The following is a 23,746-nucleotide window of genomic DNA, read 5'->3' as shown; positions in this document are numbered from 1 at the left end:
TGAAACTCAACATTAAAAAAACTAAGATCATGGCATCTGGCCCTATCACTTCCTGGCATATAGAAGGGGAAGAAATGGAAGCAGTGACAGATTTTACTTTCTTGGGCTCCAAGATCACCGCAGACGGTGACTGTAGCCATGAAATTAAAAGACGCTTGCTCCTTGGGAGGAAAGCTATGGCAAACCTAGACAGCATAGTAAGAAGCAGAGACATCACCTTGCCGACAAAGGTCCGTCTAATCAAAGCTATGGTTTTCCCAGTAGTAATGTATGGCTGTGAGAGCTGGACTATAAGGAAGGCTGAGCGCCGAAGAATTGATGCTTTCGAACTGTGGTGCTGGATACGACTCTTACGAGTCCCCTGGACTGCAAGGAGGTCAAATCAGTCCATCCTAAAGGAAATCAACCCTGGGTGCTCATTGGAAAGACAGATAATGAAGCTGAAGCTCCAATATTTTGGCCACCTAATGCGAAGAGAAAACTCCCTGGAAAAGACCCTGATGCTGGGAAAGACTGAAGGCAAAAGGAGAAGGGGACGGCAGAGGATGAGATGGCTAGATAGCATCACGGATGCAATGAATATGAACTTGAGCACGCTCCGGGAGAGAGCGCCGGACAGGAAGGCCTGGCGTGCTATGGTCCATGGGGTCACGAAGAGTCGGACACGACTGAACGACTGAACAACAACAACATTAAAGGCGATCCTTAAGTTTGAAATGATGTTGGTTTGTTCCATTCCTTATGAGCTGCCAACGATGGGTGTGTGTGTCTGCCACTGGCTGTCCTTCCTGAATGGTTAGTGCCCCACTTTTGTCAAACCCCTTGAATTACAGCTGAAAGTCCTGACTTCGCTCCCATCTGGGTGTGTTTCCTTTCAATTTCAATGTGGTGATGTACAGAGGCCAACTGCCAAAACAGTTATCCTTGTTCCAGTATTTCTGGCCCTGACTGTACGTTTTTTAGATATGTTGCCAATAACAGAGAGCTTAAGGAGAAGTTAGGGGCTTTTCAAGTTTCTCTGAAATTAGTCAAAATGTCAGTAGTGATGTTTTCAGAAGGGATGCACTTAGGTTTAGAGTAAGGGGCTTAAAGGAAGATGGGGCGCAATCCTATCAAGGTAGGCGACCGCCTATCCAAAGCAAGGCAGGAGAGGCATGGGGGGGGATCGTTCCCTCCGCGCCTCTCCTGTCCTATTTCCCGTTAGCTGTTTTCGGCTGGCCAGCCGTGGGGGGGCTGACCAGGAGAGGAGGCTGCTGTATGACACACTGGATGTGTCGTACACACAGCTCTGCTCTCCCTGCCCTGGAATGCCCCCAGCCCTGCCCCTTTTCAGTGGCTCCGTGCTCCTCTTCCGAGCGCGGAGGACGGGGCTTCTCTGCGCGGCCTTCGAGGCAGCATGGATATGGGGGGAGGTTGATTTTCCGGGAACCAACCTTGGAGCGTGGGCTCTGAAGTTGGTTCCCGGAAAACAGCATATCCTACGGCCCTCTAGACAGTGCCTAGCGGCCATAGGATTGCTCCCTAGACCACCTTATAATAACCAATCAGTAAGCTTATAGCATAATGGATACCAAGCATGGTATTAGATAAAGTGATGGTTATTTTATACTTACAGGTATAAAATCGGACTCAAAGAGTGCTTATCAATGGGACCTTCTCAAGCTGGGGAGAGGTAACGAGTGGGGTACCGCAGGGCTCAGTCCTGGGCCCAGTGCTCTTCAACATTTTTATTAATGACTCGGAGGAGGAGGTGCAGGGAATGCTGATCAAATTTGCAGATGACACAAAATTGGGAGGGATAGCTAATACTTTGGAAGACAGAAACAAAATTCAAAGTGATCTGGATAGACTGGAGTGCTGGGCAGAAAACAACAGAATGACATTTAATAGGGACAAATGCCAAGTTCTGCACCTAGGAAAAAGAAACCAAATGCACAGTTACAAGATGGGGGATACGTGGCTCAACCACACTACGAGCGAGAAGGATCTTGGAATTGTTGTCGATCACAAGCTGAAGATGAGCCAACAATGTGATGTGGCTGCAAAAAAGGCAAATGCTATTTTGGGCTGCATTCATAGAAGCATCGCTTCCAAATCCCGGGAAGTACTAGTTCCCCTCTACTCAGCACTGGTTAGGCCTCATCTGGAGTACTGTGTCCAGTTCTGGGCACCACACTTTAAGAAGGATGCAGACAAGCTGGAGAGGGTTCAAAGGAGGGCAACAAAGATGATCAGGGGACTGGAAACAAAGCCCTATGAAGAGAGACTGAAAGAACTGGGCATGTTTAGCCTTGAGAAGAGAAGACTGAGGGGAGATATGATAGCACTCTTCAAGTACTTGAAAGGTTGTCACAGAGAAGAAGGCCAGGATCTCTTCTTGATCATCCCAGAGTGCAGGACACGGAATAATGGGCTCAAGTTACAGGAAGCCAGATTCCGACTGAACATCAGGAAAAACTTCCTGAGTGTCAGAGCAATACGGCAATGGAACCAATTACCTGGGGAGGTGGTGGGCTCTCCCACACTGGAGGCCTTCAAGACGAGGCTGGACAGCCATTTGTCAGGGATACTCTGACTTGGATTCCTGCATTGAGCAGGGGGTTGGACTCGATGGCCTTGTAGGCCCCTTCCAACCCTACTATTCTATGATTCTAAAATAAAAATTTATTTTACCTGATGGGTGAGGATGCTGCCTTCTACCTCAACTCTAAAAGAATAACTTTTTGGTAGGTGAGGGGACAGAACTGCTGCTGGCAGATTTGTTGTAAGTCTAACTCTTTTCTTTATATTTCTGTCTTAAGTATGAAAGACATGTTGGCATGTTACTTTTTCCTAATAACAGCATTCTATTTGATTTTTAAACTGTTATCTGTCTTTGTGGAAATCAGCACACCTCAGCGTCAAGGCCACCATTCGCCTAGCCAGCACCCGATGTTTGTAGACAGGACATGGGAACCTGTCACAGATTCTAAACTGGAGCAGGCAGCTGGGCCAGAGGACGGGTTCAGTCTGATGCAGCAGGCTCTTCTCACGTGATTAAGAGTAAAGGCTTTCCAGGGCTGGCCTGCTCTCACCCTCACCCCATGCATGTGGCAGGGCCCAGCAGAAGGGGGGGGGGCGCAGGTTTGCCCTGGCAGCTCCCTTCCCTCTTCCAGCCTCAGATGGATGAGAGCCATTCCTCAGCGTTGGAAGGCACTCTGTGTATGTGCAGAGACACCTTATTTGAGGACATGTCACAAAGTAAGGCCTTGGGATGGAAGGCAGGTTCTAAAGGCCACCCCGGTGAACTTTCAAATTTTGCACGGGGAATGGGGAGGGAAGCTCCTGCCTCTCTGCCAGGCCTGGACGTGCGCCGAGCTGGGGGGGGTCGCGCCTGGGTGTCCCCCCCCGAAGAACGTGGCGGGCCGGGAGGGGCATAGGAAGAGTGCGGTCGGGGGCGCAAGAGGCAGCGCGGGCGGGGTCGGACAGACGGGGGCACGGTCTGGCAGAGGCGGGGGCGCTTCTCCCTGCCTGCCCGCCTGCCTGCCCGCCCGAGCAACGCGAAAGGCCGCCCCCGCCCGGCCAGCTCCCGGCCGGGCACAGCCTCGCGCGTCTCCGGCTCCCGCCGAGTGCCGCCAGCCTCCCCGAAGCGCCACCGCCCGCCTGGCCCGAAGACCGCGGCGGCGGCGGCTGCTCTCCCAGCCCGACAGCGACTCGAGACAGGCCCGGCTGCCCGGCTCCCTCCGCCTGCCTGCCCTGCGCGGCCCCGCTGCCTCGGGCCCCGTGCAGGGCTCCGCCGGGGAGGCGGCGGCTTCTCCTCCAGCGCCAGGCCAGGTGAGCGGGCACGCGGCTCCCCGGAGCGCCTTCTGCGCGCCGCTCGGCGGGCCGGCCACAGGCCGGCAGGTGCGTCGGCTGTGGCGCGCCGCGGAGCCCTGCCCGGGGCGCTTCGACGGGCCGAGGAGGCCGCGGCGCGCCCTGCCCTTGCGTAGCTGCGGCGGCTGGGCTCGCTGGGCGGGCGGGCAGGCCGCGCGCCCCCGGCTTCCAGCGGGGCCCGTCCTCCCGTCGCGGCTCCGTGGCCCGGGCGGCGCGAGCTCGGGGCCCGAGGCAGGGCGGGCGAGGGGCCCGCCGCGGGGGCGTGGGGGCCGGGGCGGGGAGGCGCCGCCGGGCGCGTGGAGAGGCCGGTGTGGACCGTGTGGTGTTGCCGCCGGCCGGCTGGCCGGCTTGCAGATGCTCCCTCGGGCGCCCGCGGGATGAAGCTGAAGAAGCAGGTGACGGTGTGCGGGGCCGCCATTTTCTGCGTGGCCGTCTTCTCCCTCTACCTGATGCTGGACCGCGTGCAGCACGATCCTGCTCGGCACCAGAACGGGGGCAACTTCCCCAGGGTGAGTCGGGGGCGGGGCGGGGCGGGGCGGGCCCTCCTGCACAGGCCGCTTGCGGAGGCGGCGCCCAGCCGCACTGCAGGCCCAGCAGGGCGGTCAGGCAGGACTGCCGCTGGTCGCCCTGGTAGCAGCGGCTGTGCCTGCCTGGAGCTGTCAAAGTCCGCGGTCCGTCGGGGGGCACTCGGCTCCCCACCACCTTCCGGGCACCCCCCTCGCCTCTGGACCCCCCCTCCTTCACGGCCTGGCCCTGCTGCAGAGAGCCAGACCAGCCCTTCCAAGCCAGGTGGCCCATCCGCACTTCCACGAGCAGGGGGGCGGCCTGCCGCGTGATGCGGGGCATATGGGAAGGCAGACAAGCGGTTTGCTTGCAGCCTCATCGTTTTGTGCTCTCCCTCTCCTACCCCCATCCCCCAGAGCCAGATCTCAGTGCTGCAGAATCGAATTGAGCAGCTGGAGCAGCTCCTGGAGGAGAACCACGAGATCATCAGCCACATCAAGGATTCAGTGCTGGAGCTGACAGCCAACGCGGAGGGGCCGCCTGTAGTGCTGCCTTTCCACATGCCCAACGGCTCCTGGGTCCTGCCCCCTGAGAGCCGGCCCAGCTTCTACTCCATTTCTTCTCAGGACTGCCAGTTTGCGCTGGGGAGCAATAGCCAGAAGGCAGACCTGCAGGTGAGGCTGGGTAGGACTGGGCCATGGAGGCCGGCCCGGGCAAATAGTGCACCTGCTAAGGGCTGGGCAAGAGGGAGAACTTAGTGGGCAGAGTCCTGAGGGCAAACCTGCTGATGGGGGCAGGTGGGGGGGGAGGTAGGTGAATCATGAAGGAGACCATTCCCTTGCTAAGTCTTCCTTTCCCAGATGTTGGCTGTCTCCGCGTTGCTCGCATATGACAACCAGGATGGTGGGGTGTGGAAACAAGGTTTTGATATCAGTTATGAGCCTCACGAATGGGACACGGAGCTGCTGCAAGTATTTGTGGTACCACATTCCCACAATGACCCAGGTAAGCAAATGGTAGCCCGCATTTCCACCTGCTTGGTGGGAGGCACAGTTGTGCCAAACCTTGGTGCCTGCTGTGCTAGAGCTAATAGCAAAATAATATAATCATGATCGTCTGCCCAGCCAGCAGCAACAGAGTTCGCAGTACAACAACAGCTGCCGAAACAAAAGTTAAGGCAGCAACACGGATAGGCCCAGGCACCAGTCGCTAATCTGGAGGTCACTTGCCAATGATGTCCCTACATTTAGCCATACAGAGCAGGCACCAATTCATGCAAGGCCGCAGCCAAACAACCCATGAGATCACCCAGTCTGGCACACACAATGCACAAGTAGCTGCCGGAAAGAGAGAACACAACCCCTTCCCCAAAGCAGACCAGAGCAGCTGATGCCTGTTGCATTGTAGGCAGAGGTTCAGATCCCCTGATAGCATGCACACCAACAGCCTGCAAACTGCCACTCTTTGGCCATGCAAACAGGGAAGGAAGGCTACTTTAGCGCACAGCTAGCTCTATAGTCCGATGGATAGGAAGTGTCTGTGGAGGGCTCGCAGTTGTATTGGTGCCTATATGAAGGGAAACAATTTCCTGCAAGGGAGAGAGCCACAAGGAGAAAGAGGAGGGGAGGTAACGATTTATAAATTGAGTTAGAGAGTGGCTGGGCAGGTAAAGGGCCACCAGCACAGTGCAGAGAGCCAGCCTGGCCTCTCCCTCCCAGTCCAGCACACTCTGCCCTCCTCACTGGGTGGCCTAAGCTCCCTCCCACACCCTCTAGGGTTGTCGCCCTGGCCCTCGGGGGCAGCATTGGAGAGGATTGCCCTTCTCCCCACCCCCATTGTTACTCTGATTCCTGCTGCCACAGTGTGGCTACTTCTTTGGTCTGATAAGCCATGGATTGGGTCAAAGAACAGCAGGGAGGCAATGCAGGTGGAGTGCCTGGGGCGGTGGGGAGACATTGACTCTGTGAGAACAGTGCCCCCCCCCCCCACTTGTCACGAACCATGTGTGGCCAAATATTGGGGGAAAGCTTACACAAACAGGAGATGCTGGTACCAACTCCACGCACCTCTGAGGGAAAGGAGAGTCATCCTTTGCAACATCTGTAGCACCACAGCCAGACAGCCATGGCATGAAGGAAGCTCCCCCGCAAGCCCAGAATGCACAGCTGATCGTATGGCTGCAGCTGCAGCTTTGTTCTTGGCCCATCATGAACACAGATATTGCTGTCCTCACCGGGGGGGAGGGGGGGAATGGGGCTGACTCCATGCGCAGTCACAGGTTGGCTTGCTCATCTCTGTCCAGCCTTGGCCTTTACTCCCACGATCAGAGTTGCAGTATGCGGCACTGACATGTCCCTCTGTGCATCCTCACGTCTCTTGCTGATTTGTGGAGCACACAGTGAAGCCACCTGTGCAGGTGATTGCTCTTCAGGGGTGGCCGGACTCCTTGCCCTTACCAGCAGGGGGTCTGCAATATTCCAGGGCTACATGGTCAAGTTGCTGCTGCACAAGTTGCACATTGTCTAGTGCCATGCAGAAGGACTCGCCTGAAAGGTTTTTGTTGCCAACTCCTGTAACTTCCCTAGGTGTGATGCCATGGAAAATGCATTCCTTCAGCAAGAGAACACAGTCCAGGGCTTCTGGAAGGCCACCCCATGATGGGTTTTGCCACCAAACACACTTCCCAATAGATCAGTATGTGTTATTCCACCTTTTCTGACATGCAGGGCCTGATCTCTTTTGGGTGCCCCAGTGCACAGACTTCATCTGTGGCTGTTGTGAACTAATCCTCCTTCAGTGTATCTGCACAAAAGTATGCACATGTGCCAAGGATACTGTTACGCAAGTCATGAATGAATGGATACCGTCATTCCTTTTGTTGCACAGTCTAGTTCGCCTCCCTCTTCTGCTTTGTGGCAGCCTGACTTGGAGGATCCTTTGCAAACCTTGCTGATAAGGCTTCCCCTTTGCCAGAGGCCATGACCACGAAGAACAAGTGACTGGACTGAATGGCAGATGAGGCAAGAGTAATGTGCTAAGCATATGTGGGCTGCTGAGATGGACCTGGGGGTCTGAGGCTCACTTTTGTCACTTAGAGGAACTGCTATCCTGTCTCTGCCACCCCCTCCCCAAAGCCCAGATGGCACAGCTGCCTTCCAAGTCCATCCTTGCTGGCCAAGGGAGATACGGGGTGCGATGGAAGGCGCACCTCATGCTAACAGGCAGAACTGAAAGTATATCATGTCCTAGTACTCTCTGGTGCCTTAGCCCCTTTCGTCGGGGCTGCACTATTGTGAGGATCTCATTGTTTCCCCCTCTGAGAGGAAGCTGTGGAGGGTCAAAGAGGGTGTTTACACGATTGCTGGCTTCCTCGGTACATATGGTACAATAGATAGTACGGTTTTGCCCCCGCCCCGTGACCATCTCAGCATCTGCTGCAACAGATACTTGTGATGCCTGGTGCATCTTTACCCACATGAATACTAAATTCTTTGGGAATGTCCAGGACTCCCAGTACTAGCAGCATCACCCCTGCAGATCTTCCTGGAATACTGATGGGTGTGGATGACTATTGGGTAGGTGTCACAACGGGGGTGGGGTGTGTCCAATGCTGCATAACTGTATGTTGAGGCAGAAGCTGCCAGTTTTATTTGTGGACCCAGTTCCAGTCTGGGACACCCTTGAGATGTCAGTGGTGAGGGTGCAAAAACCCCACCGAGGCCAAGCAAGACTCCTGTGGAAACGTTCCCATGATTGAGGGGAACACACAGTGCCCAGATGGGAGGGAGATGGCCCCAGGCCTCTCCCTCTGCACCAACAGAACCATCTCCAAACGTTGAGGGGGCATCCCTGAGAGAACGTGTTCTGTTTTCCCCACATTTCCATTGTCTCATGTTACCATTGTGGGGGGGCCTTGCTTGAAATTTGGGCCTGGGCTTGGCATGCATCCCCCCTTATGCAGGGAATTGCCATGGCCCACCGTCAGTAATCACCTTTCTGGTACCTTGTGCACACTAGGAAGAGCTGACCTAATGTGTGTGCTTGCTGACCACGTGCAGCAACAGCATCGCTGTGCCACTGGCAGGTGCATGGCAGAGGAAGGAGCAGCAGGCCGGCGTTCACCCTTGGGTGGGGTGCTGCATTGCCTGTTGCCTGCCATGCAGCATGTCATGGTGCGGGATCCTGTTTGAGAGGACCTGGTTCGGTGCCCCCCTTGAGCAGCCAGCTGCATGATGCTGGTGCCCCTCAGTTGGGCTGGCTTTCCCACATGGTCTCCATGGCACGTGGTGGATTGGGGAGCCTCCCTACCATACCTGCGCAAGAGCAGCCTGTAAAGAGGAAAGAAAATGGGGGTGTGGGAGTGTAAACGGCAAGCCTTGCTTGTGTGGACACATGCATTTTCCATGGCCAGTGGGGTGATGGGGGTGGGATGTTTGTGGCTCTGACTGCCATCTGAGTGCCGTGCCAGTGCTTATGTGTGTTTGCTCCTGGGCAGGGCTGCCACGCTCCTGAGTGCTCTCACCCTTTTTAGGCTGCAGTGTGTCCCTGAGTATGATCACAGAATTACAGAGTTGGAAGGGACCTTGGAGGTCATCTAGCCCCACTCAATACAGTGTCTACATGGTAGATAAAACTGCAGCATCCCTGATAGGTGGCCATCCAGCCTCAGTTGAGACGCCTCCAGCCAAGAAGAGTCCACCATCTGTCAGGGCAGCCTGTCCCACTGTCAAACAGCTTGTACCATTACGAAGTTCCTCCTCATCTGCAGGCCTGTGATTACTACCAAATGGTTCCAGCCTTCTCCTGTGGAGTAACTGGGAACCAGTGTGCTCCATCTTCTGCACGACAACCCTTCGGATGTTTGAAAACCATGATCATGTCTCCCCGTAATCTGTTCTGCAGGCTAAACTTACCCAACAACTTCAACTGTTCCTTGCAGGAATTTGTATCAGGGTCCCTCACCACTCTGGCCACCCTCCTCTGGACATGTTGTAGTTGTCAACATCCTTAACTGGACACAGTACTCTTGGAGGGCCAGGAAAAGGCTGTAGGATCAAAAACCAAAACACTGAAGACCTCAAAGTCTGCCTCAGCTGGACTCCCCCGTCCCCAGCCACAAAACCATCTGCCGCCCTGTGGGAAGGATTCCAGGAGAGAGAAGGAGGGAGGTTCTCAAGGCACAATCACAAACAATTCCAACAAGAAGAAAAGGTGGAAGACAACAGAAGAAGCCAATGTGGCTTCACAGAAAGCTTAGGGATGACCTGAAAACAAAAAAGGACACATATAGGAAGTGGAAAGAAGGCCAAGTAACAAAGGAAGAGTACAGGCAGGTAGCACAGAATTGCAGGGATGGCATCAGGAAGGCTAAAGCTGAGAACGAGCTGAGGTTAGCAAGGGATGCTAAAAACAACAAAAAGGCTTTCTTCAGCTACATGCATAGGAAAAGGCAGAGGAAAGAAATGGTGGTTCAGCTATTCAATAAGGATGGCAAAACGATAACAGATGACAAAGAAAAGGCAGAGGTGCTCAATTCCTACTTTGGCTCAGTCTTCTCCCAAAAGAGGGTCTATGACTCCCCTGGCAAAGGCGAAGCACAGGCTGAAGGGGCAGGATTGCAGCTTGAGCTCGATAGGCATATGGTCAAGGCACACCTAATTACTTTGAATGAGTTCAAATCTCCAGGGCCAGATGAACTGCACCCTAGAGTAATGAAGGAACTGGCAGAAGAACTCTCAGAACCGCTGTCTATTCTCTTTGAGAAATCATAGAGGACGGGGAAGTGCCAGATGACTGGAGGAGGGCTAATGTTGTCCCTATCTCCAAAAAGGGTAAAAAGGAGGAACCTGGGAACTACAGACCAGTCAGTCTGACATCAATCCCTGGCAAAATTCTGGAGCAATCCATCTGTAAGCAATCCATCTGTAAGCACTTTGAAAACAATGCAGTGATGACTTGAAGCCAACATGGATTTGTCAAAAACAAGTCCTGCCAGACAAATCTGATCTCATATTTTGATCAAGTAACCTCCCTTGTAGACCGTGGGAATGCTGTGGACATCATATACCTCAACTTCAGCAAAGCTTTCGACAAAGTGCCCCATGACATCCTGATGAGCAAACTAGCTCAAAGTGGTCTAGATGAAACAATGATCCGGTGGATCCACAGTTGGCTACAGAATCGGACTCAAAGAGTCCTTCTCAATGGGACCTTCTCAAACTGGGGAGAGGTAACGAGTGGGGTACCGCAGGGCTCAGTCCTGGGCCCAGTGCTCTTCAACATTTGTATTAATGACTTGGAGGAGGAGGTGCAGGGAATGCTGATCCAATTTGCAGATGACACAAAATTGGGTGGGATAGCTAATACTTTGGAAGACAGAAACAAAATTCAAAGTGATCTGGATAGACTGGAGCACTGGGCAGAAAACAGAATGACATTTAATAGGGATCAATGCCAAGTTCTGCACCTAGGAAAAAGAAACCAAATGCACCGTTACAAGATGGGGGATACGTGGCTCAACCACACTACAAGTGAGAAGGATCTTGGAATTGTTGCCGATCACAAGCTGAAGATGAGCCAACAATGTGATGTGGCTGCAAAAAAGGCAAATGCTATTTTGGGCTGCATTAATAGAAGCACAGCTTCCAAATCCCGGGAAGTACTAGTTCCCCTCTACTCAGCACTGGTTAGGCCTCATCTGGAGTACTGTGTCCAGTTCTGGGCACCACACTTTAAGAAGGATGCAGACAAGCTGGAGAGGGTTCAGAGGAGGGCAACCAAGATGATCAGGGGACTGGAAAGAAAGCCCTATGAAGAGAGACTGAAAGAACTGGGCATGTTTAGCCTTGAGAAGAGAAGACTGAGGGAAGATAGGGTAGTGCTTTTCAAGTACTTTAAAAGCTGTCACAGAGAGGAAGGCCAGGATCTCTTCTTGATCATCCCAGAGTGCAGGACACGGAATAATGGGCTCAAGTGACAGGAAGCCAGATTCCGGCTGAACATCAGGAAAAACTTCCTGACGGTTAGAGCAATACGACAATGGAACCAATGACCTGGGGAGGTGGTGGGCTCTCCCACACTGGAGGCCTTCAAGGCGAGGCTGGACAGCCATCTGTCAGGGATGCTCTGACTTGGATTCCTGCACTGAGCAGGGGGATGTCAGGGATGCGCTGACTTGGATTCCTGCATTGAGCAGGGGGTTGGACTCGATGGCCTTGTAGGCCTCTTCCAACCCTACTATTCTATGATTCTGTGAGGTGGGGATCACACCAGACACTGGCTCCTGTCCCAACTGGGCCCTCTCTTCCTCAGGGCCCTCTTCCACCAACTGCTCTGGAGGAAGGAGCCTAATGGCTAATTCTTATTTGCTAATATTTATTGTGGGTTCACTATTTTTTACGATACATGTAAGCCACCTTGGTAGGATGTGTATCCTAAAAGGCAGCATATAAATAATTGAAATTTTAAAAAATGAATAAAACCTGTTTTAAAATCAGAGTTGGTTCAGGTTCGATAAAGGAAATTGGAAGCTAAGGTAGATATCTTAACAGGTGTGCTCCATGATCAGTAATGATGGCATTTCACAAACTCTGCTTCCTTACAACATATCCTCCAGGCACCCACGCTTTTCCTTGGTCTTTCAGGCCCAAATCCAGATCAGGAGGATGGAGTGCCTGAGACCAGCAAAGATGACCCACTGGTCCTGTATTGCCTTATGAAGCAACTGAGCCTTACTGAATTGCTAGAGAAATCCTCCTGTGAGTGGAACCATACCTGTTTGTTGCTTGTAAGCAAGCAGAATTTGAGACCCTGCACAACAGCATTACTGATCACGGGTCACGTCTGTTAAAGCATCTACCTTGGCTCCCAGTTTCCTGGCTTTGTGGCGGTTGAGCCAGTGTGAGATAGCCTTAACTCTGGTCTTAAACTGGCAGATTTTTTGAGCATTGAATTTCTCTGTTTTTTTAAAAAGGAAACTTACTATTAAAGTGTTCCCCCCCCCCACTCCCTCCCAATACATAGACACAAATAAGTCATTAACTGGGTAGATGTGTACAAATGAATAGATGTGTCTCTGTATGTTTAGAAAGGCTTAACTCTGAGTAAGCCTGCACAGGATTCCAGAATAACCTTTTTCTTCTCCCTCTCTTCCCTTGCTTCATTAGTGATCTTTCAGGCAGAATGACTCCCTCAGCCCTCAGAATTACCCCTTATCTCAATTAACAGTTTCCTGCTGTCCCTTTCCCACTGTCAAGAATGCTGATAGGAGAACTGAACTAGGCATGCTTGACTTATGTCAAACATCAGGATTCTAAAATCTCAGGGAGTTTCCATGCATAGAGAAAGCTTTCCTTTGCAGACAGCTGACCTCCACATGTAGAGGCCAACAAGAACAGCAAGGGAGGGGAGCGGAGCTTGTGAACTCATTCCCGCTCCTCCTCCTTGCATGCAGAGCTTACATTGAGCCAAGCACTTGTATTCACAGCCGTCTTAATGAATGCACCCAGAGTATGAATGTATATTCAGTGTGTAATACGTGAATGAATACCCATAGCGTGAGACACAATCCTTGTACATCCTCTTATCACACAGAAAAGAACAGCAAAGATGGGGCCCCTCACACTGTCTTGGATCTTGTAATGTTGGGTGTAGCAGATTTCTCCCAATGAAACACACACAGACAAGTCTATTCTAAGGGGGTTGGTTTATTTAACACACAAGAATCAAGACATATAGTCAGTGATAGTGTTAAGAATTAGCTAATTGATAAAAAGCAGTCTATGGACCCCAGAATGGAATTAGTCCGTTCATATACAACAAATAATCCTAAGCATACTAAGGGTTCAAACCTATGCACATTTAGACAGAGAAAAGTCCTATAATTCCCAGCATGCCCCAGCCAGCATGTTTCTCTGTCTAAACATGCATACAATTGTGCCTTAAGCATATGAGGCAGAAAACCAAATGAATACTGTAGACATCCTTGCACAGGGTTTGAAAGATGGGGGAATTAATTAGCTCAAAGGCCTGCTCAGCATCTGAAGAGAGGGCTCGGCTGTGGACATGCATGGTGAGTCTTGACCTAGATGGGCTGGATTCTGGTTCTTGGAGCACTATTGGCTTTGGGGACAAGCAAACTGGGGCTCTATGGAGTATAGACAGATTGGGGAGAGAGTGACAGACTTGAGAGAAAAGGGTTTTACAGTAGTTGGTTTGAGGTACATGTGTAGCCCAGGGGCTTGCAGTATACTTGGTCTAACTTCTCAACATTCAGCACACAATAGGAAAGCAGATAAAGGGGATGGAGGCTACAATTTTTAGGGAAAGGCTCTCCAGAAGATAGAATAGGGTCTGATGGTTACCTTTCCCAGGATCCTGATGGATCGTCCATCAGATGGAAGTAGGGGAACCTTGAAAAAGGCTGGGAGTGAGTCACAGCTTCAGCAAAAGTGGGGACTTGGCCAGAACTGATTGTTCTGGGGAAATGGATTGATGAGGCTGCCTGGCAGAACCCTGGGTTCCAAGGCCTTAGAGTGATTTCAGCAGAAGGAGTGAAAGCCAACCTTCAGCTGTATTAACTGCAAAGCTATGTGCTGGGTAGGGAAGTCGGTTACCTAGTGACTGAAGGTGGTACTGCAGGCTTCATACAAATTGACAGATCTAGTTAATTTATTTTAATTAATGAATTTTAAAAAATAAAAGCACCCTAGGGTCCTCTTAGTATGCATGCCTAGTTTGAGATGTCTAGGTTTCACGAGCTTTGTGCTTTGGTGCTGACAGCCAGACACACATCCTCTTTTATTATTATAAGTATCGATAGAAAAGGCTCATGGATGTTATTGAGTCAGCAGTTACAGTGTTATACAAAAAATATGTGGACAGCACAGTCTGCTATAATTCAAGATCATATTCACATTTAATATTCAGTGTAATCCCAACACTTCTGCACATTTATAATTTAAAAATGCAATGATGATAAGGCATATAGTTCAATAACTTCATAGTTTAACTTGGTCTGCAATTTTTTACTATAGTGTAAGGTTTAGTGGTCAGATATAAAAAGTCTGTTGCTCTTTTTAGACAGGTCTTGCTTTAATGCGCTTTGGTATTGGTAGTGTGCTAACTTATGCCACCTCTTTTGCAGGCTTACTGCTGTGATGTTACAGTGGGCAGGAACAAGTCCTGCATGAACATGATGGGATGCCTTCCTTGCCAGGCCCCTGCTCTGTTCACATATTGGCCCTTTTGCAGCTGTGCTTTGCTGCCCACCTGCATGGGCACAAGGCTAGACTTCTAATGTTTTTTCCCCAGGCATAATGTCTGTAGCGGCATCAGGTGGACCCATCTTGCTTAGTGCTCAAGGATGGAGTATGACCCCTCTCAGTTTAGTAACTAAGGCAGAGACCACAGGAAGGTCTGTCAACTAACTGGCTTTAACAGCTGTGATGAGGAAAGTCTTGCATGGATCACTTTTTGCGAGCAAGGCTAGCAACTGGAGTGGCTTGGCCTCATTCAGTTTCTCAACAGAAGTTAACACCCCTGCAGACTGTTGTAACTAAAGTCAGAAATGGACATATATCTGAGGTCTGTGAGTTCACAGCTGAACCCAGGCCTTTCCAGAAAGTTTGTGCCTTGCATTTGCACAGTGTTGGTATCCATTTCCTGAAGCCCAGATATCTACTGAAGGGTAAAGGCCACAGAGCCAGTGCATTCTGTGCATTGTAGCTCAGTCACAACATTTGAAAGGGTTCTCTAAGACAAACCTCCCTGGCCTTGAGGGTGCTGGCCTAAGAGTGCTATGCTGTGCACGTTTAGACAGAAAAAAGTCCTACAACTCCCAGCATTCCCCAGCCAGCATGGCTGGTTGAGGAATGCTGGGGGTTGTAGGACTTTTTTCTGTCTAAATATGCATAGGATTGCACCCTAAATGGACCATGAGTTTGAATGATTAGATGGTAGATCCTTAAGTAACCCAAAGGAAACCCAACTTGGGATCAACTTAAGGTTATGCAAGTCTGTATCTGCCCAGTATCTGTGAGTTTCCTAAGGACTGTGGGGTGCACTGTCTCGACCGATGTGTGTATATTGGAGGGTCTGCAGTAATGCTTCCTTTTTCCACACCCAAAGGCTGGATCAAGACATTTGACAAATATTACTTCGACCAGACACAGCACATCCTTAACAGCATGGTAGTGAAGTTGCAGGAGGACCCACGGCGGCGCTTCATCTGGTCTGAAATCTCCTTCTTCTCCAAATGGTGGGACAACATCAGTGCCCAGAAACGGGCTGCTGTCCGCAGGTAATAGGAAGGAGGGAGGCAGAGCGGGAGCCTCCGTTGTTTTTCCACTCATGATATCTGTCGAAAGATGTTTAGGGCAATATTTTCAGAAGAATGGTATAGGGGGGTAAGTACCAGATGTCCACCCATATTGGCCTCTTGCATCATCATGAAAGAGCCTTGTGGAATAAGTTAAGTACCTCAGCAAAAGTGACAGTGACAGTCCTATAAGTGTCTATAAGAGTATTTATGGAACTGTGTTGTAAAAGATATGTCTGCATTTGCATGGGCTAATTTCAGCCAAAGTCCCCAAAGCAAAATTTAGGTTGCGAGCTGGAATGTTGAAATCTAGGACCTCCAAGCAGAGTTGTAGTGGGGCCAGGGCCTGCAAAGTCAAAGCCCTTCAACTTTTTGATGAGCAGGGTTGAAGATGTTATCTGCTGCCACCGCCACCCACTTCCCTACTACCTCTGAGCTGAGCTGCAATCCTCACAGTAGTGGGGCAAGGGGGAAATGGTTTTCCCCAGGATCAGTATATTGTTGTGAGGTATCCCTGTTGTGATTCAAAGTATTTTGGGGTGACTTGGTCTTGAACAGGAAATTAAGACCCATTGTCTTTACAAAAGACCTGCTTCTGGTGGAGATGAAAACTGCCAGAACTGGTTTGTTCACTTTGAGATATGTTCCTGGTGCTGGGAAAAGAAAATCCTGGAAAATCTGGAGCTGGTTGTCGTATCCTATTTGGGACAACAAGGGGGCACTCTAATAACGAAAGGAAAAACAAGTAACATAATAGTAACAAAAACAAGTAACAAATAGTCATAACAGTGACTATTTATTGTGTGCTTTACCCTTCCGATATTTCGGAGATGTCTCCTTCAGGGGCTGCCTACAACATAACAAAATATAAAAGTTTAAAAACATTCTTATGTAAAATCTGTACAACATACAGCACAACAAAACCATGGATGGCATACCAGTAAATACATTCACGTCTACTTATACAATTAAAAAGAATACCATTCTATTGCAAAAAACGTAAGGACATCCCCCAGAATGAGAAATTCTGCCCTTTGTCAGCTCGCTATTGTATGACTGGCAGCTGATTGTAATAAATTGGGTGTTATTCTCTGTATTGCTGCTGGTGTGTGTATGTATGTGTGCACACACACAAGCACATATAGATATGGATCAACACAGCTGCCTGCATTTTTGGACTGTCCTTAGGGGTGGCTATGGAGACTGTTATGATGAGTGCTTACACTTCAGGATTTACTACTACACCACTGCCTCCAAGGTAGCATTTTCAGAAATGCTTACAAGTTTATCATGCAAAATCAGCTAGACAGGCAACGTTTGAGGGGTCTCAGTGTATGGATAGAACAGTGGCATTAGGAGAAAGGCTTAAGATTGGTTAGGCACAGGGACTGTTTTGGGACAAGCTGAGCCTGTACAAAACAGATGGACTCCACTTGAAATAAAATGGAACTAAAGTAAAAGGCCAGGCTGGCAGGTGGGGTGGGGTGGGGGGCTTTCAAGGGATAAAGGAGTGGGTGCAAATCAAGAATGCCTCCAAAGAGGGCAGTAGAACTTGGAAGAAATTGTGGGTGTAGCGTGTGTGCGCTTGCTTAGTCTATTAACTGTATGAGGTGGCGGAAGGGTCTTTATTGCTCAAGACATTTTTGAAAGCCTTGTGCATACTCACAGCAGTGCAAAGTCCTCTGTACACAGGCTTTCTGCCTGGCAGCACTTTCTGGAATGCCCATGGGACCACTTGGCAGCCATGCGTGTTCCAGGAAGTGCTGCCACACTGGGAGGCTGTATGGAGAGAGAGAGAACCCTTTGCCTCTGTGTGTGCATGCAGGACTTTTAACAGAGTTTTAAGAACAAGAAAGGCTCCTTGGCCACCAGGAGCATCCAGTTCAGGACAAATCATCCCTAGGGCATGAGGGTGAAAATGTTCCAGATGATCAAATAGGGACAGAGTAGAACTAGGCAATGAGCATACAGCAGGACATAACAACCAGACAAAGAGACGAAAGTGCCCGAGGGATAAATACACACACCAGTGATGTTTGGAGAGAGATATCATGTATAGGTATGTGTTGATGCTGGAAGGCTCAGAGCCAGGAATAGGGAGGTGGAGTGCTTGGTTTTAAATGAGAAAATAAACCTAATGGGCATAATAGAAATCTGGTGGAACGGAGACAATTGCTGGAGCAGTTATCTCTGGATTCAAACTCCATAGGGAGGATAAGGAGGGCCTGGGGGATACTGCTGTGGGTGTGAAAAATGGCATAGAGATAATGAACTAGAAAATTCAAGAGGCAGACTCCTCCACAGAATCTGTATGGTCGGTAATGCCTGGCTTGAAAAGTAATGTGGTACATGGGACGTAGTATCACCCCCTGACCAAAATACTGAGGGTGTTCCTGAAATGGAGAAAGAAATAAGAGAATAGGGATGGACTGTGTAAAATCCCCTCCGTCTGTGTTTTGCGGATTGTCAGGCACTTTTCGTTCCATCATCTGCCCACAGACAGATGCAAATATTTTTTTTTTGTCACGCAGAAGAATACGGAAATAATTATGTAAGTATTTACGCAAGTATTTACATAATTTATCCCAGTATGTAACATTTAGTGTATTGTCCCCTATTCCATTCTGTGTTTCCTCAGCAGAAACATAGGTATTTTTCTACGGATTTATATGCATAAATTTCGGGAAAGTAAAAAAATAATCTGAATGTCCACGGACCAGGATCTGTGCTGGGCCTGCTGCTTTTAAACTTGCTCATAAATGACCTGCAGTTAGGGATGGGCAGTCAGGTGGCCACATTTGCAGACGACACCAAATTATTCAGGGTGGTAAAAACCACCCTGGGCTGTGGAGTACTCTAAAAGAATCTCTCCAAACAGGATGAATGGGCAACAAAATGGAAAATGTGGTTCAGCCCATGAGTATATATGTGAAATTAGGATTTTTTGCCCCAGTGTACATCACTTCATGCTTCCTTACTCTGCTGTGATCTGTAGGAGTCCCATCTCTATTTCCAGGCTTCCTGTCCTAGTGAGTGCCAATCTGGAATGTTTGTCTCTTGTGTTGGGCAAGTGGGATAGATTGTGGATTCTGCTGGTGTACCTCCCATCCCACTGCCCAGCAGTCTTCCTGCCTTAGCTGATGGAGGTGTTAGGTTTGGTGTTGAGGATTCCCAGGGTGATTGTCCTGGTGGATCTCAATACTCACACTGAGGCCACTATATCTGAGGCAGCTCAGGATTTCGAGGCTAGTGTGACAAGCACAGGGCTATCCTAACATGTTATCAGCCCAACACATGTAGCAGGACACATACTAGATTTGGTTCCTTGACATGGTCAGATCACTTCCTGTTGGGATTTAGATTCATGGTGGCTACTTCCCTCTGTACAAATGGTAGACTGATGGATTCTCAAAGATTCAGAAAAGGTGTGCGTGGGGGACATGTGTGTGTTTTGGCTAGTATGGCTGGTGCGCCTGTTGAAGCCCTGGTTGATCTGTGGAACGCAGAGATGATCCAGGCATTTGACACAATCGCTCCTGAACATCCTCTCCTGCTTTGCACAGTCTGTGAAGCTTCTTGGCACACACCTGAGGTGAGGGTGATAAAGCAAGTTTGGAGATTATTAGAATGCAAATGGAGGAAAACCCAGAGCAAATCCAGTTGAACTCTGGTTAGAGCTCATTAACAATCGAGCCTACTCAGTGCCAGGGATGGTAGCGAAGAAGGCATTTTTCTCCACTACCATTGCATTCTCTCCATGTCATCCAGTAGAGCTTTTCCAAGTGGCTTGAGGTGTTTTGAAATCTGAACCCAGAAATGATATAGTGGAACCCTTGGTGGCATGTGGTCAGATGTTTGCAAAACATTTTGAGGGTTAAATATGGAACATAGAAAATGGCCTTATACTGAGTCAGACCCTTGTACCATGTACCCCAGTACTGTCAACACCGACTGGCAGCAATAGCTCTCCAGGGTTTCAGGCAAGAGCTTGTCCTGCCCCTCCTTGAGATGCTGGGACCTTCTGCATGTAAAGCACTTGCCCTACCACTGAGCTACAGACCCTCCATAGGGATGTTCACATCCATCACGACTTAGATTCCTCAGTTGATGTAGTTCAGTGAATGGAAGTGTCCAGAGCACTGTCTGGTCCTATATTGTTGGATGACTTTCAGTTTGTAGGCCCTGAGGATGTGGACAACGTGCTTGGTACGGTTTGGCCAACCACGTGTTTGCTCAACCCTTTGTGGCTGATTACATCTGGCAAAGAGGGGGACTGTCTCAATCCAGGAGGTAGTCAACTCGAGAGGGAGTGGCCTCAGCCTCTTTAAGGTAGTCAGTCATGTGTCTATTCCTGAATAAAACTAACTTGGATTGGAATAATCTTAATAATTATAAGCCAGTGGCAAACATTCCCTTCATGTCCTGCCAGACAAATCTGATCTCATTTTTTGATCAAGTAACCTCCCTTGTAGACCGTGGGAATGCTGTAGACATCATATACCTCGACTTCAGCAAAGCTTTCGACAAAGTGCCCCATGATATCCTGATGAGCAAACTAGCTCGAAGTGGGCTAGATGAAACAACGATCCGGTGGATCCACAGTTGGCTACAGAATCGGACTCAAAGAGTGCTTCTCAATGGGACCTTCTCAAACTGGGGAGAGGTAACGAGCGGGGTACCGCAGGGCTCAGTCCTGGGCCCAGTGCTCTTCAACATTTTTATTAATGACTTGGAGGAGGAGATGCAGGGAATGCTGATCAAATTTGCGGATGACACAAAATTGGGAGGGATAGCTAATACTTTGGAAGACAGAAACAAAATTCAAAGTGATCTTGATAGACTGGAGCGCTGGGCAGAAAACAACAGAATGACATTTAATAGGGACAAATGCCAAGTTCTGCACCTAGGAAAAAGAAACCAAATGCACAGTTACAAGATGGGGGATACGTGGCTCAACCACACTACAAGTGAGAAGGATCTTGGAATTGTTGTCGATCACAAACTGAAGATGAGCCAATAATGTGATGTTGCTGCAAAAAAGGCACATGCTATTTTGGGCTGCATTCATAGAAACATAGCTTCCAAATCCCGGGAAGTACTAGTTCCCCTCTACTCAGCACTGGATAGGCCTTATCTGGAGTACTGTGTCCAGTTCTGGGCACCACATTTTAAGAAGGATGCAGACAAGCTGGAGAGGGTTCAGAGGAGGGCAACAAAGATGATCAGGGGACTGGAAACAAAGCCCTGTGAAGTGAGACTGAAAGAACTGGGCCTGTTTAGCCTTGAGAAGAGAAGACTGAGGAGAGATAGGATGGCGGTCTTCAAGTACTTGAAAGGTTGTCACAGAGAGGAAGGCCAGGATCTCTTCTTGATCATCCCAGAGTGCAGGACACGGAATCACGGGCTCAAGTGACAGGAAGCCAGATTCCAGCTGAACATCAAGAGAAACTTCCTGTTAGAGCAAAACGCTAATGGAACCAATTCCCTAGGGAGGTGGGGGGCTCTCCCACACTGGAGGCGTTCAAGACAAAGCTGGACAGCCATCTGTCAGGGATGCTCTGACTTGGATTCTTGCATTGAGCAGGGGGTTGGACTTGATGGCCTTGTAGGCCCCTTCCAACCCTACTATTCTATGATTCTGTGATTGACTAGCAGCGGCTCTCCATGGTTTCAAGCAGGAGTATTTCCTGCCATACCTGGAGATGCTGGGGATTGAACCAGGGACCTTCTGCAGGCAAAGCAGGGGCTGAGCTGTGGCCCCACTGAGCTGTGGCCCCTTCCCAAAAAGGTGGTGCTGGGGGATTTCTGTTCAACCCCATGGTATCTTTGATTCAGGGTCTTGCAGGGTTCCATTTTATCTTCCATGCTGCTTAACATCTGCATGAAACCCCTGAATAGGCTATTTAGGGATTTGAAGTGCACTGTCATTGGTACGCTAATGACACACAACTCTGTTCCTCCTTCTATTTGGAACCAGCTGTGGCTAGCCTGGCTGCGGTAATGGACTGGATAAGAGCAAACAAATTGAAACTCAATCCAGACAAAGCAGAGGCTCTGTTAATAGATGGTTCCTCAGTCTGGATGAGTAGGATTCGGATTCAAACTGTTCTGAAGGGAGTTTGCACACTCCTGAAAACATCAGGAGCTTGAAGCTGTTCCTTGATCCATCATTGCCCTTGGAGGCTCAAGTGACCTGTGTGGCATGGAATATCCACTTAGGCTGATATGCCAGCTATGTCATACCTGGCGGTGGATAACCTGGCTTTAGTGATCATGCTCGGGTAACCTCCTGTTTGGGCTACTCTAATGTGTTGTATGTGGAGGTGCCTTTGAAGATGGTCCGGAAACTTCAGCTGGTGCAAGTATGACAGTGAGAGTTTTATCTGGGACCAAATATGATGAACATATTACCCTAGCACTTCCTTGCTTTGAGTCCCTTTCCAAGCTGAATTGAAACTGCTGGTTTTGATCTATAAAGCTCTGCCTGGTGTGGGACCACTGTATTTGATGGCACACCTCCTCCCGTAGGTGCCCACCCATGCCTTAGGGCAGTGATGGGAAATCTCTGGCCCACACGGTCCCCTAATTCAGCCCACAAGGCGTTCAGGGAAGGAACTCCCCTTTGCGTAAGCCTTGCCTTTGAGCTCCCACTCCGCTCCGTTGCAAGGAGGGGGTCAAGCCAGGAGGGCTCTGGGCTCAGCCACATGCGCTTTGTGATTGCCAGGCTCCGTCGGCGTTTCATCTCCTCCTCTTCTCCCGCTCAGGGAGAAAAGCTGGCCCTGGAGTGCGCTGTGCAGCATCCTGGTGTGCTCTTTGAGGTCGCAGGGCTCGGGGCTCTGCCTGCCCCATGTCTTCCCCCAGACGGAAGAGGCAGGCAGGCAATGTGAGCTGAGCTGAGCTGACGTCAGGAGAAGCGGCTCCTCTGGCGCTTGCCTCAGCCACAGCTTTGTCTGCCCCACACCCTTCCCAGTGCGGGGAGGCGTAGGGCAGGTGAAGCCGGCAGTGCCCAGAGGAGCCGCCCCTCCATGTGCAGGCCCAGCCAGAACTTCGCTTGCTCTGCTTCCTCCCCAGTTAGGGCAGGTGAGGCACTGAGCCTCCTTGAGGCTCCTTCTCGGAGCCTCGCAGGCTAGTAGTTGCGCCACCCCCTTCGGGTGCCTGGCCCAGCCCACGGCCAGCAGTCTGTCTCCTGAGGACAAATCGGTTCCCTGCTCCAGCCTCGAGGTCATCTGCGAGGCCCTCCCCTGAGTGTCCCCTCAGTCTGGAGTTCAGAGGGAGAGCGTTCTCATGGGTTCCCACCCTTTATGCAGTGCTCTCTCTTGGAGAGGCTCTCCTGGCACCTATATTGTTGTCATTTGTGTTGTGTTTTCATCTGGTACTTGTGTGTTTGGACTGAGTCTCAGGATTTTTTAACTTGGATTTTTATTGTATTATTGTGATGTTTTAACTGATTTTATAGTTTGTGTGACGCCTAGAGGATTCATTGTATAAGGTGTGTAATAAACACATTTTAAAAGAGTGAGAACACCCTTTTTCCTGATGTTGAGCTCCTGTCACAGGCTTCTGGGCAACGGGCAGCTGGAGATGGCAACCGGAGGATGGGTGATGCCAGATGAAGCTAATTCCCACTACTTTGCCATGATTGACCAGCTCATTGAGGGGCACCAGTGGCTGGAGAAGAATGTTGGTGAGTGTCCTGGCCTTTGCCAAGCAGGGGGTGGGGGTGGGGGTAGGGGGGGAGCAGCTGCAACGCGCTGAGCTCTTGCTTGGCAGAAGCGACAATGTGCATGGTGCTACCTGCTCGGTGTGGAATGGAGGGCAGCACCCTCGCAGCCTGTGGCTTTCCATAGCTGCTGTTGCTGCGGTGGTCCCATGGACAGGAAGAACAACATGATATCTCTTATTAATCCAGCTTGGCTTGGTGCAAGAGCCCCCCGGTTTCACAGAACTTTTAATCAGGTAGCGGAATGTCAGGTGTACATAGAACAAGTTATAGTGCTGGAAATGCCTGCATTACAAAGCTGAAACTGTACTGGAGACAGGTGTGAGGGGTTTAAACCACTGTCTGCTATTTTT

General features: G+C 50.1%; 1 protein-coding gene across 27 annotated transcripts in view; it reads left to right on the top strand.

The window, feature by feature from the left end:
* Positions 1-3,453: 3,453 nt before the first annotated feature.
* MAN2A2 (mannosidase alpha class 2A member 2) overlaps positions 3,454-23,746 on the top strand; it is a 38,759-nt gene continuing 18,466 nt past the window's right edge. For 7 of the 27 annotated variants that reach the window (XM_084817739.1, XM_084817728.1, XM_084817724.1 and 4 more), the window contains exons 1-6: positions 4,137-4,361; positions 4,773-5,030; positions 5,217-5,361; positions 12,000-12,113; positions 15,484-15,655; positions 23,230-23,357. In XM_084817739.1, the coding sequence (XP_084673865.1) occupies positions 4,230-4,361; positions 4,773-5,030; positions 5,217-5,361; positions 12,000-12,113; positions 15,484-15,655; positions 23,230-23,357 (949 nt within the window). In that variant the 5' untranslated portion in view covers positions 4,137-4,229. Of the gene's footprint in view, positions 3,814-4,122; positions 4,362-4,382; positions 4,642-4,772; positions 5,031-5,216; positions 5,362-7,842; positions 7,932-11,999; positions 12,114-15,483; positions 15,656-23,229; positions 23,358-23,746 lie in introns of those variants that run through there. The other 20 variants (XM_084817744.1, XM_084817737.1, XM_084817733.1 and 17 more) reach the window with 14 other exon arrangements.

Source organism: Heloderma suspectum, chromosome 11 (genome assembly GCF_057233095.1).
Source record: "Heloderma suspectum isolate Gila_16-S chromosome 11, 16-S_ref, whole genome shotgun sequence".
Taxonomy (NCBI): Eukaryota; Metazoa; Chordata; class Lepidosauria; order Squamata; family Helodermatidae; genus Heloderma; species Heloderma suspectum.
Note: the sequence above shows the minus strand (reverse complement) of the source record. Positions and strands in the feature narration are given on the sequence as shown.